Genomic DNA, 12,969 nt, shown 5'->3' with positions numbered 1-12,969 from the left:
GAAAATCACTCAGTAATTCTATAACCTGATTGTTTCCAATACATCCAGCTGTATAAAATTTTAAAAATCAATTGTCATAAATTTTTCTTACTGGAGTTATGTCTATTTTTAAGATGCACATTTTATTTTTATTTTTAGCTCTGGATTGAACATTATTTTGACAATGCTAAAGATCTTTCAGTGTAAAAAAATTAATGGTACTTATGATGTTTTAGAGAATAAAAATCAAGTCATATGTAAATTCAAGAAAAGTATATTAAAAATAAAATAATCTCAATGTATTTGAATTAAATGAATATTTATTGAGAATCTATTCTGTGGAAACACTCTTCTAGGTACCATGGCAAGAAGTTAATTATGATCTCTGACCCAGAAAGTTTAAAATCCAGATCTTTTAGACAAATGTATAAAATTGACTAAAATATAAGCAGAAAAAGAACAATGGATATTAGCATTCTAAGGTCAGAGAAAAGGGCTGCTAGAGACTTTAAATATCAACTTAATTGAACTCAACAAAAATTGAGAGACTACGAACCAAATATGTGCTCTGTTGTCAGTCTGGGAATTGGTCTTCGAGCCTGACAGAACCGCGCAGACCTGCCAACCAGCGCTCCCTGTGTTTCTACCTGTACCTTCAATAGGCTTTGATGCAGGAGTGGGAAGTAGAGGGCATTTCTAGTCAGAGATTTATAAAATCAGGAGCAGTCAAAGGCTTGTTTTCTTCTGACCTATCAGTAAATAACAATGAACGGTGGAAACTTGGAAGGAAGTGTGCATTGTGAAGCATATTTTCCCCAGAATGTGTGCATATTATAGACAATCTTAAGAGAAATTCTCTGATGCGTCTAAATTCTCAATTCTATCCTGGGCCCAGGTAATTTCATTTTAAATTCCTATGCCTTAATTATCAGAGAATAATTAGAGCATTAATCAGAGCATTAATAACTAGAGAATAATCAGAGAAAATTTTGAGCAAGCAGGTGCCATTCTAGTTTTCAGGAACATCCTGAATATATTTTAAGGCAGCATTTTAAGCAAATGGGAAAATAACACCTTATAATATATGAACATCACTCCACCTTAAAAGCACAGTTTAGTCCTTCTAAGGTCTTGAAATCACCTATTTTTGGACATACAAGAAGCACTTGGTTTGCCAGCCAAGGTGGAGAAAAGGAATTTGCTTTGTGCTCACCAGGAGACTTAAATTCAGATAATCAGCTAACCAGATTCTGAGGAACATTTTTCTTAACTATATACCTTTAACGAATACTTTCTACGCCAAGTCCTTAACAAAATCTGGAACAGCCTTTTGCCCTATAGGCAATTCTATCTTGATAGGTAGTTGTTCTTCAGGTTATTGTGTGGCAATATACCTTGAAATGTGTTACATTTTGGGAAAAGAGTCTATTTTAAAGCAAAGACTATGTAAATGCTACTTTTCCCATTCACACTATTAATATTATAGGAAACAATCATCTTGACATTGAAGAATAAAGCTCTTGAAAAGTAGTTATAGGCCTTAAAACCATAAAAATCATAACGTTTTTGGATAATTTTTATACAATTAAAAATAACTGACTACTGTTACAAAAAAAGACTAAGAAGCAAATTTATATTCTCCTTTCGTACTTAAAATATATAAGGATAAATAATCTTCAAAGAACGTTAGGTATTCCACTATAAATAACAGATTTTTAAAATGAAATACCTTAACCCTGGTTAGTTTAATAGCTGAAGTGGGACTTTATATTTTTTATAAGGAGGAAACATAAAAGAAAGTGACATGTTTACGGCTTTGGTACACAAAGGCATCACGTGGAGATGCTACCTCTAAGACATGTCAAAGATCACATGTATTTTCATATCTGCCAACCGAGGCAGTCTATAAAATATAATTTGTAAAACTAATCATGCTCATCTATTGGTGATTATCATTGTCCTCAATATTCTATTGCCTATGTCTTTTATGTGTTTTTTACATTTTCTATCCCATCTCTTCATAGAACATATAAAGTGAAGGGAGCTATTTGTACTTTTCACGAAAGATGAGCAACTATCTTTAGTTTGCCTAAAATTACACAACAAAACTGTGAAATAATCAACGCAGAAATCTGAATTATTCTTTCCATCATTTCACCTCTGATTGTGCAGGTTAAATGTTGTGCTATGATAAATGTGTTGGTTCTGAAATCAGAAAGACACGGGTCTGAGTGAATCTTGGTGCTGTCAGTTGCTGGCAGGATGACTTGGGTAAATTATTACTGTAGAACTTCTCCGGGGTGGGCCATGTGCACTAAGGTCCTGTGAGAGGGTTTCAGCCACATGCTGATATGGGCTTAGTTATAGGGCAGCTTGGTGGGACCCGGGACACTTACAATCCCTCTGGTAAATTCTGGCCTGGCCGCAGAAACCTAGTGTGTTTACCTTAGTGTGTGGCGTAGGATTATTGTTACAATTGCCCTCCTGCAGATAAGGTGGGGAAGCAATAATTGAATGCTTCTAAAAAAGCTTTAGGTTTTGCTTTTGTAACAAGAGCCTTTCAGTAGCCTTATCCTTGGAGATAGGCACAAGAAGACACAGACAGTTTAAATAACTTGCCCCTAGGTTAAAGGACTACTCAGTTGGGAAATCGGGGTTTTGAACCCGGGTGGTCTGGCTCTGATTCCGAGCCTGAGCTCTCACCACCCTGCTGTACGGCCGCCCAGCTGACCCCGTGTCCTGTGCTGACTATCTGTAACATCTGACGGGAAGGCCGGAGAGAGATTAATGTGACACCTAGGTTTGTGCTCTTGCAATCACCAGATCAACATTAAAAGTCTTGCATCAAAGGATGCAATAGCCGTCAGAGACTATTTACCCGTGGGGGGCCCCTTGCTGAGTGGTCTTAGCCAGCTCACCTTCCGGGTATTCTAAATTGCTCTAAGGATTTAGTCAGTTTTTATTGGCACAATTGGTGACAATTAACATAGTAATGTCAAAGAACACTCAACCCTTAGGGAAAATAATGGAAGTCTTTTCCTCCTAAGTAATTTTGAAGAAATAATACCTGAAAAAAAAATGTTAATAATTTTTAGACTAACAAAGTTTCAACATCTAGACGTAAATAGATTCTTTTTCTAACATCATCACTCAAAAATTATAGAATTTATAGAATAGAGAGAAATCAGTGTCAACAGTTCCTTGATTAAATTGAGCCTTGGCCCCTATAGCCCATGCCAATTTAAGTATCAACATTATCTCATGTACTAGTGCCAGGAAGAAATTTTAACAGTGAAGCAGATATAATGAAAGAAACATGAATCAACATCAAGTGAAAAGCTCAAATTTTATTCAAATATATGTCTGCTCTATACATAAATAAAAAAACCCAAACTTCCAATGAAACTTAAAAATACATGTAATTTTAAAACAGCAGCAGTTGACCTAACATGAAATTAAATTAATATAAGAAAATACAAATATTTATAAACATGAAATTAAAACGATGAACAAAGATTTTCCTAAGTAGTTTTAAAAAGTTGTTTTGTAAGAACATTTATTCTACTCAAAAATATTTATGTGACCGATAAATCACAAGCCCTTACAACAGTGTTTAGCGCTTAGCAGATACTCAGAAAATATTGGCTAATTGAATGAACTGCAACTTAGTTTTATTTTTGTCACCTACTAGCAATTCATTGTTCACTGCAATTAGTTTTGCCCCATCTTTCTCCTTCTTGAATGAATTCAGTTCGGCACATTTATTTTTTTCTTCCTTCTCCCCACTCCATTTATTTCATACGATATGCTAATATTCTTAATCTCAGTGATTCCCTCCTCAATTTCCTGTTAGAATTCCATTAATGAAGAAGTTAACAAATACAACTTCATTGTCAATGAATAAGGATTTCTTCTTGTGGTGTTCTATAAATGTCTTTTGATTATTTAGGGGAAAAAATATTCCCCAAATGAAAAGAGTTTGTGACATAGAAACTCAAAACACAGAAATAAAAACAACACTGACTGTTTGTGTTCTCTTCAGGACACATTATCATGCTCCTCATGGCCAACCTCTCCAGGCTTGAGATGGGAAAAGCGATGGTGCGACCTCAGACTGATCCCTCTACTTCATTCCCGCTTCTCTCAGTACGTGCCTGGGACGGATTTGAGTCGGTGAGTTCGTGTTAGTGAGTTCTGATTTTCTGTTGATTGAAAATGAGACTCGTAGTCAAACTTTTAACATAAAATGCCTTATGATTCTTATTTTCAGCACATCTAACAGAAGGAACAAGAACTAAAAGAATAGTATAATAACAATAAAACATTCATGATTCTGGTGATAAAAAACATAAGTTAGAACGCTGACTCTACTACTAACTTATTGTCAACAAATTCAGTATCTTTAATAGACATAGTTTTATTGGGTTTTTGTATTTCTGCTTGTGCTAGTTTTAGTTTTTTTTTCTCAAGGAAATTGTATAGTTCATTTAAATAGTAAAACCTATTTTCAAGCAGTTTATAATCTCATATTATTATGTTTTGAAATAAATGTAGGATCACTAGTGATATCCCCCTTTTCATACTTGAAATTTGTTTTTTCTCTTTTTCTCTTGGTCCATTTTGCTAGGGAGTTGTACATTTTATTAATTTATTTTTTTAAAGGTCTAATTTTTAATTAATTTTTTTTAAAAGGACTAATTTTGTGCTTTGTTGCAGCTCTGCACTATGTGTATACATTGTAAATCATGAGTTTCTGTTCCTTTCTTGTCTCCATTCCTTAAATTCTTTGACTTGATTTTTTGTTCTTATAGTTTCTTGAGGTGGAAGTTTTGGGGTCAAGAAACACTTTTGTAAAAAGTGGTATAGTAAATGTTTTAGGCCCTAATGTCTTTGTCACAACTATTGGACTCTGCCTTTGCATCATGAAAACAGCCACAGAAAATAAATAAATGAATGGGCATGACTCTGTTCCAATAAAACTTTATTAACAATAACAGGTGGCAGGCTAGATTTGGCTTGTAGGCCGTAGTTTGCCAAGCTCTGGTTTAATCATTAATTTTTCATACTTTCTTCCCTAATCCATGTAGTCAGAGCTACACATTTCCATCAAAGTCTACTTTAGCTATACTCACAAATTTTAGGATTACATCTTGGTTTATTTATAGTGTTTTTGAGTATATCATTTTGTGTGGTTTTCTGAGTGGTTGCTCTAGGTACTACAATATACATATATACATCTTATCTCACTACTGGTATTGACAATGTACCACTTTGAATGAAACATACAAACATCACTTCCGTTTAGGTCCCTTTATGATCTCCACTTTGTAAGTATAATTATCTTAATTTCCTATGCATACATCAAGCACCATATCAGGTGGTATTATGATTTTTGCTTCAGTCATCAAAAATGATTTTAAAAACTCATGGAAAGAAGGATAATCTATTATATTTAACCCAATGTTTGCCCACTCCAATATTCTTCTTCCTTTCTGAAGTTCCAAGCCTTCAGTTAACATTTCCTTTATATTTAGAGAAATTTTTTTAGCCATTCTTTAAAGGTGGATTTGCTAGCATCGAATTCTCTTAGTTTTCCTTTGTCTGAGAGTATCATTATTTTACTCTCGTTCCTAAGGATAGTTTCCCTGGATAGAGAATTTGGAGTTGAAAATTCTTTTCTTTCAGTACCTGAAAAATATTGTGCTGAAGGCTTTGGGCCTCCATGGTCATTCAAATTCATGTTCCCCTATATATGATATGTTCTTTCTCTCTTGCTGCTTTCGTGTTTTTTTTTTCCTTAGTTTTCAGAAGTTCACTTATGATGTATCTTGGTATATATTTTTGGGGGGTTTATTACATTTGGGATTCACTCAGCTTCTTAAACCTGTACATTTATGACTTTCACCAAATTATGGAATTTTTTGACCATTATTTCTTCAAATACTTTGTCAGGCCCACTCTGTCTTCTCTCCTTCTGGCACTTTGTTAATATAAATGTTACCTCTTTTATTGTTGTTTCACAGACCCCTGAAAATTTATTCTTTGTTTTTTCAATCAATTTTCTTTCTGTTATACAAACTGAGTAAATTCTGTTGATCTGTCTTCAAGTTCTCTGATTCTATACTCTGTCATTTCCACTCTGCTGTTGAGCCCAATCAGCATGATTTTATTTTTTTGTTGGTGTGTTTTTCAGTTCCATCATGGCCAGTTGGTACTTTTTTATAACTTGTATTATTTTTTTGGCTGAAATTTTCTATTTTTTTATTTGTTCCAAGAGCATTTGTAATTGCTTGTTGAAGCATTTTTATGATGGCTGCTTAAAATCCTTGTCAAAAAATTTCAACATCCCATTCATCTCAATATTGATGTGTTTGTCTTGCCTCTTCTCATTCAAGTTGTGATTCTCTTGGCTTTGGTAAAACAAGTGATATTTAAAAAATTTCATTTTGGACTTTTTGGATATTAAATTATGAGACTCTTGATTCTGTTTAATCTCCTTTTTGTGTAGGCAATCCCTTTGTTGAGGAGTAGTGTGAGGGCTGAGTGGGTGAGCGTGTTAAGTTCCTTGCTGACGCCATCCCAGCAGCAGTGCAACACTGACTCATACCGCCTCACTGGAGATAGTTGAGATCTAAGTTTGGCACAGCTCTCAGCCCTGCAGACCAAATCCTAGTGAAAGTCAGATGCCAACTTGATCGCATTATTGCCTTTGAGTGCGGTATCAATTCAGTTCCCTGCTGCCACCTGGGCGGGTGACTGGGCGGGTGACTGGGCAGGGCCAGTGCACATTTCTTTGTTGCTACAGAGTGATAGTAGAAGCTCAGTTCTTCATGGAGCCCCACTGGCAAAGTGAACGGGATGGAGAGAAAGATAAGACAACCAGCCTTACCTCCCACCTCATCCACCTCCGTGATGACAGTTCAGAGTGGGGGCTGAGCTCCCTGCTGAGCCATAGTGGTCAGCACGGGAGAGGAGGCAGAGTATTGGCTAGCCCCATCTCATACCGTCTCACTCAGTCTAATTGCTTCAGGGTGGGTATGGAGGTTCAGCCTCCCACTGGACCCCACTGATACTACCCTGGGGGAGAATTGGAGTGCTATCTGCTTCTTTCAAGTGGGAGATGGAAGATCAGCTTCCTACTTGGCCCCTTGAACATCACCAGGTGGGGGAATCAGAGGATGGAGGGAAGAACAGCTCTCTGCTGGTCCTGCTGAAACCTGGGGAGAAGGGGCAGTGATTCCATTGATGTCTGACTGGATTAGAGCAGGTTGCCAAAAACGGTGAATGTTTTCAGCCCATTCATTTCTTAATCTTTTAACTGGGAAGAACAGACTTTCCTTGGAGCCTTTTTTTTTTGTCTTGCTGTTGGTGATTCTGGATTGGAGGCTTCTAGAGCATCCTGTCTAGGATATGTGAGAGGCAATAGGGAAACCCAGGGGACTTACTATCTTGTCATTGCTCAAGTGCCAAGTACCCTAGGCAACCAGCCTTATCCTTTCATCTTTCAGGGAGTGCTTATACTTACTGTTGGGTTATGTCCAAGGTTCTTTAGTAGTATCAGCAAGCACTTGGGAGGAATGGGGCTACTCTTTCTTGGCCACAACTGGAAGTTCACAAGTATTGATATTTATGTCTTTTTTTATTATTTATTTAATGATATTTTCTAATTTTTGTTACAATTACTTCTTTGACCCATGCAAAAAACTATTTAAAAGTTTATTGCAACATTTCAAAATATTTTGGAATTTTTAAATTATCTTTTGTCATTGCTTTCTGGTATAGTTTCATGCTGAATGATTTCAGTCCCTAATATTTGTTGAGACCTGATTTCACTCAGTATATACATGATTTTGGCAAATGTTCCATACGCACTTCAAAAAATGTGTATTGTCGTGTTCCTTAGTGCAGTGTTCTACTTATTTGAACAAAGTTGTTTTTGTTCAGCAGAGATTCTGATTTTCTATAGCATTAATGATGTTTTTGTCTGTTTATTGTATCAGATATTGAGAGAGGTTCATTGAAGTCTCTCACTATCATGGTGACTTTACGTATTTCTCCTTTTAGTTGTGTCAATTTTTACTGCATGTATTCAATTCTATATTATTTGATACAAGCAGATTTCAAATTTTTATAACTTCCTCATGTATGGCCCTTTTATAATTATGAAATGCCATTTATCTCTAGAATTGTTTCTTGCCTTCAAGAATTATACCATATATCTATTGGCTAATATTTACATGTATATTCTTTTATCCATTTCTTTCAACTTTTCTTAGTCCTACTCTGTAAAATGTGTCTCTTCTGATATGTATATATTTTATCTTTTTTTAGTCCAAAGTAACAATCTTAGTCTTTTAATTGCATTATTTAGTCTAGTTAACTATTTTTTTTGGCGAGGAAGATTAGCCCTGAGCTAATATCCGTTGCCAATCCTCCTCTTTTTTTTTTTTTGTTTGCTGAGGAAGATTGGCCCTGGGCTAACACCTGTGCCCATCTTCCTCTACTTTATATGGGACACTGCCACAGCATGACTTGATAAGTGCTACGTCAGTCCGCACCTGGGATCCGAACCTGTGAAACTTGGGCTGCTGAAGCAGAATGTGCAAACTTAACTGCTATGCCACCGGGCTGGCCCCTAGTCTAGTTACTTTTAATGTAATTGCTAGTATATTTAGGATTATATCTACAAATTTAGTATTTGTTTCCTATTCAACACTTTAGTTTTTGTTTTTTATAATTAAATATTTTATCTTGAGATAATTATAGATTCATATGCAGTTGTAAGAAATAATACAGAGAGATTTCATTTACCCTTTACTCATTTTCCCAATTGATAACATCTTGCAAAACTATAGTGCACTACCACATTCAGGAAATTGACATTGATAAAATCCATCACTCTTTCAGATCTCACATATGTGAGTGTGTGTGTGTGTGTTTAGTTCTATAGAATTTCATCACATGTCCATGTTCCTGTATCCACCAACATGATACAGAGCAGTTCCACCGCCACAAGAGCTCTCCTGTTTCCCTTCTGTAATCCTGCCAGCACCCCTCCTCCCCACCATGTCCCTAAACTCCAACAATTTACTAATCTGTTTTTCATCTCTATCATTTTGTTATTTTAGGAGCATTGTATACATGGAATCCTATATTATGTAACCTTATTGGATTGAATTTTCCCCTCAGCATCTTTCTCTGGTAATTCTTCCAAGTAGTTGCATTGTTCAATTGTTCATTTCATTTTATTTCTGATAAATAAATCCATGGATACAACACATATTAAAAAGTTACCCCTTAAAGGACATCTTTGGGCTATTCTAAATAAATGTGCTATGAATGTTTGTATATAATTTTTTGTGTGAACATACATATTCATTTATTTGGGTAAATGCTCAAGAGCTCAACTACTGGAGTGTATGATAATAGCATGTTTAGTTTATTAAGAAACAGGCAAATTGTTTTTTAAAGCGGCTTTACAATTTTACATTCCCACCAGCAGTGTATGAGTGATCCAATTTCTCTGCATCATTGCCAGCATTTGGTGTTGTTGCTACCTTTTGTTTTACCATTCTGATAGGTTTGTAGTGATTTATCACTGTGACCTGAATTTACATTTCCTAAGGATGTTGAACATATTTGTGTGTGCTTATTAGTCACATGAAATCCTCTTTGGTAAAATGTCTCTTTGTCTCTTGACCATTTTGTAATTGGCTTTATTTTTTTTACTGTTAAGATTTGAGAGTTTTATATACAGACAAGAAAAAAGGTCTTTGTCTCAACACACTGGATTTTGTTATTATTCTATTTTCTTTATCTTTTTTTTATTTTTTTGCAATAATTAAACATTTTTATTGTTTAATATTCCCTCTATTATAGATAGATAGATAGATAGATAGATAGATAGATAGATAGATGGATGGATAGATAGATGGATAGATAGATATCCTTTTATTTTGTTCCAGTTATTGCCTAAACATTATACCACATGTCTTAATCCTTTCAGGCTGCTATAAAAAAATACCACAGACTGGGTGGCTTACAAACAACAGAAATTTATTTCCCACAGTTCTGGATGCTGGAAGTCCAAGATCAAGGCACCAGCATTGTCAAGTTCTCTGATGAAGGCCATCTCCCTGGCTTATATCTGGAGTCTTCTCTCTGTATCCTCACATGGTTGAAGGGGCTAGAAAGGGGTCTCTCCGGAGACTCATTTATAAGACGTTAATCCCATTCATGAGGCTCCATTCTCGTTGTTTAAACATCTCCCAAAGGCTCCACCTCTTAATACCATCACATTTGTCATTAGAATTTTGACATATAAATTTGCGGGGGGGATGCAAACCTTCAGACCATGGTACCATGTAAGCATGATTTATTTGCATTTAATACAATTTATTAATTTTGCCTTTTTCTGGAAATGCTAAAAACTTAGAATACTTTAACTCTTTTATTCCTTTCCTGTCTTTGGAAATATTTCTGCTACGATTTTAATTATACATATAATTTAAATTTCTCAAGATATGATATTATTATTTTCATAACTATTCAAATGTCTCCTACCTTTTATCTCTCTGTTTTTCTTTATTTCTTTCTTTTGCTTCTATTTTTCTTTTGCATTAAGAACTTTCTTTATATTTCTATTAATGATATTTTTAAAAAGTGTATATTTGTTTTATTTTGTTTTGTTTTTACTTTAAAAAATTTTTATGCAGATACTTGATGTAGAAGCAGTTAGCTAAAGCAATTTATGAGAGAAGAGAGATTGTTTGGAAGAGTCCAGATAACTCCTACATTTTTATCTTTATGGCACCTCAGCACATCAGCAGCTTTTAGCAATTGAATTAAATACACTCAAAAAATATTAGAGTAATAAGCAGTTATAAACATACCACTATTCAGAGTGGATTGTACAGCAATTCAGATTCCAGAGCTAATTTATTGTTCACTCATTCGCTTAATAAATATTGATTTAATGTCTGTAAGTGGGAGGTGCTGTGTTTGGTTTTTTCCCTGAAAGAGCTCATAGGCCAGTGGCAGTTGAAACAGTGAGGGAAAAAAACAAAGCATAAATTACTGGCCTATGATGACAAACATAGAAAATTATTTAGCTTGATTCAAAACCTATGATGTTGTTTGCTGGTTACTTTTGCCAAGGCCCATAATTTTAAATTCAATGATATAATACCTCTCATATTTAATTGCAACGAAGTTGTGTTACTATCATTTACTATTGTGTAGATAGGAATTAAAACATCACAATGTTTTTTATCAAACAGTTTATGTTCATCATACAGTAAGGATGCTGTTTCGGAAATATATGTTTGATTTCAGTTCTGAAGTGTCATAATATTGCGAAACATTGCAATGCCAGGGTATTAGGATGGAAAGTAGAGGTTGTGGGAACTTTGGCTGTCCTTTTAATCTTTAAGCTTTGTTTTCCTTATGTGAAAAATGAGCATATTGAATATATATAATGTTATATGTGTAATACATACATAAAATATATATTTTAATTTTGGAAACATAGTATTTAACTCTGCACATTCAGTACTTAGCATGTTTTATGGATCAAAAGCACTCAATAAATGTATATTCAATGAGTTTTAATGAGGAATAATTCCATCTTTCAGTTTGTATTTTGAGTAGGAGTATCATCTATGCATGCTTCTTAAACACTATGAAAATCAATAGTGTTGAAATGAAGTCTACTGTTTTTCACTATTACTTTTAGAAAATTTCAGTGACAGCAGAATTCCTAGTGCCTTTAAAGAGTGCTCAGCCTGTTTCTCCTGAGGTGAAGATGTTTGAGATGGTGCCATATTGGGCACCTGTGGCTGGAGTTTAGTATCTGAACAGTAAGAAAGGATAGTGATTGTGAGAGCCAAGCTTTCAGTAATGCAAGGATCTTGTCAAATGGATTTCTAATAATAGAGCCAGATATGAATCTAGCTCATAATAAACATTCAATTCACAGCTGCTCGTTGAAGCGTGGGACTTTTAGGAATATATATTTTAAGGTATCTGAGAAGAAAGCAGCACCAGTGAATGTGTGAAATAGAAATAAGGTAAATATATAGGAAAATAAAAAGAACTAACTATGATACTATAATGTCACAGCATCTATTGCAAACAGGGTTTTAAGAATAAAGTGTTTGCTTGTATCAACTATGGAAAAGAAATACTGAGAGGAAGGAGAAACAGTAATTAATTTTGGAATGACTTTGGGTAGATTAATTATTGGAGTGAATTGCATTGAAAAATAGTGTATAAAAAGAAGGATATTGACGGTAAAGAAAGGGAAACACTGTGTAAGGATATACTATTCATAATGTGATGACAGGTACAAAAGGGGATGTAAAATTCAAGGCATATAATGGTCATGGTTACTGATTGAGGGGATGAGTCAACACCAAAGAGACTAGAGGAGAATCAGCATCCCGTTTTGGTTTACTGTCACCCCTGCTGTTCCATCACTCTCTTGTTACATGTAGTCCTATACATGTGCATCCAGACTGAATGAACTGATTGACTTTATACATTTTCACAGATAGGCCAGCAGGTCCACAGGGACTAGGCTCTATGTAAATCAGGAACAATCCATGACTTTCAAAAGATATTCAACTAAATAACATTAAGATCTTACTTGATTTCACCTACTCCATAAGCCATGCAAGTATCCCTTTGTTTGACACAATCTTCATATATACTCCACCTCTTCACTTGTTCTCAAACAATTCTACTGTGGGGTTGAGGAAGAAAGTGCCGCGACCCTCTTAGGGTATATAACTATCTCTCTTTGGAAAAGCTCGAACTTCTTTTGGACAACGCTAAATCAAATTTGCATAGTCTTTTTAGCCTGTGGAAAATTATCTCATCAAAGATTCCCTACTTGTTTCATTTCTCATATGTTTGTGACATATTCATTCAATGAGGTAAGTTTATCAATTACATTTTAATATTTTTCATAGCCAAAGAAGGATAGAATCT

General features: G+C 34.8%; 1 protein-coding gene across 5 annotated transcripts in view; it reads left to right on the top strand.

Annotated features, from left to right (window-relative positions):
- Positions 1-12,969, top strand: part of SNTG1 (syntrophin gamma 1) — a 334,797-nt gene that overhangs the window by 116,655 nt on the left and 205,173 nt on the right. For all 5 annotated transcript variants that reach the window (XM_087420584.1, XM_087420581.1, XM_087420583.1 and 2 more), the window contains exon 9: positions 4,022-4,152. In XM_087420584.1, coding sequence (XP_087276710.1) covers positions 4,022-4,152 — 131 coding nt within the window. The remainder of the gene's footprint in view (positions 1-4,021; positions 4,153-12,969) is intronic.

This window comes from Ceratotherium simum, chromosome 31, assembly GCF_057802395.1.
Source record: "Ceratotherium simum simum isolate JZ-2026a chromosome 31, ASM5780239v1, whole genome shotgun sequence".
Lineage (NCBI taxonomy): Eukaryota > Metazoa > Chordata > Mammalia > Perissodactyla > Rhinocerotidae > Ceratotherium > Ceratotherium simum.
The sequence above is the reverse complement of the archived record's forward strand: the minus strand, read 5'-3'. Positions and strand labels throughout refer to the sequence as shown.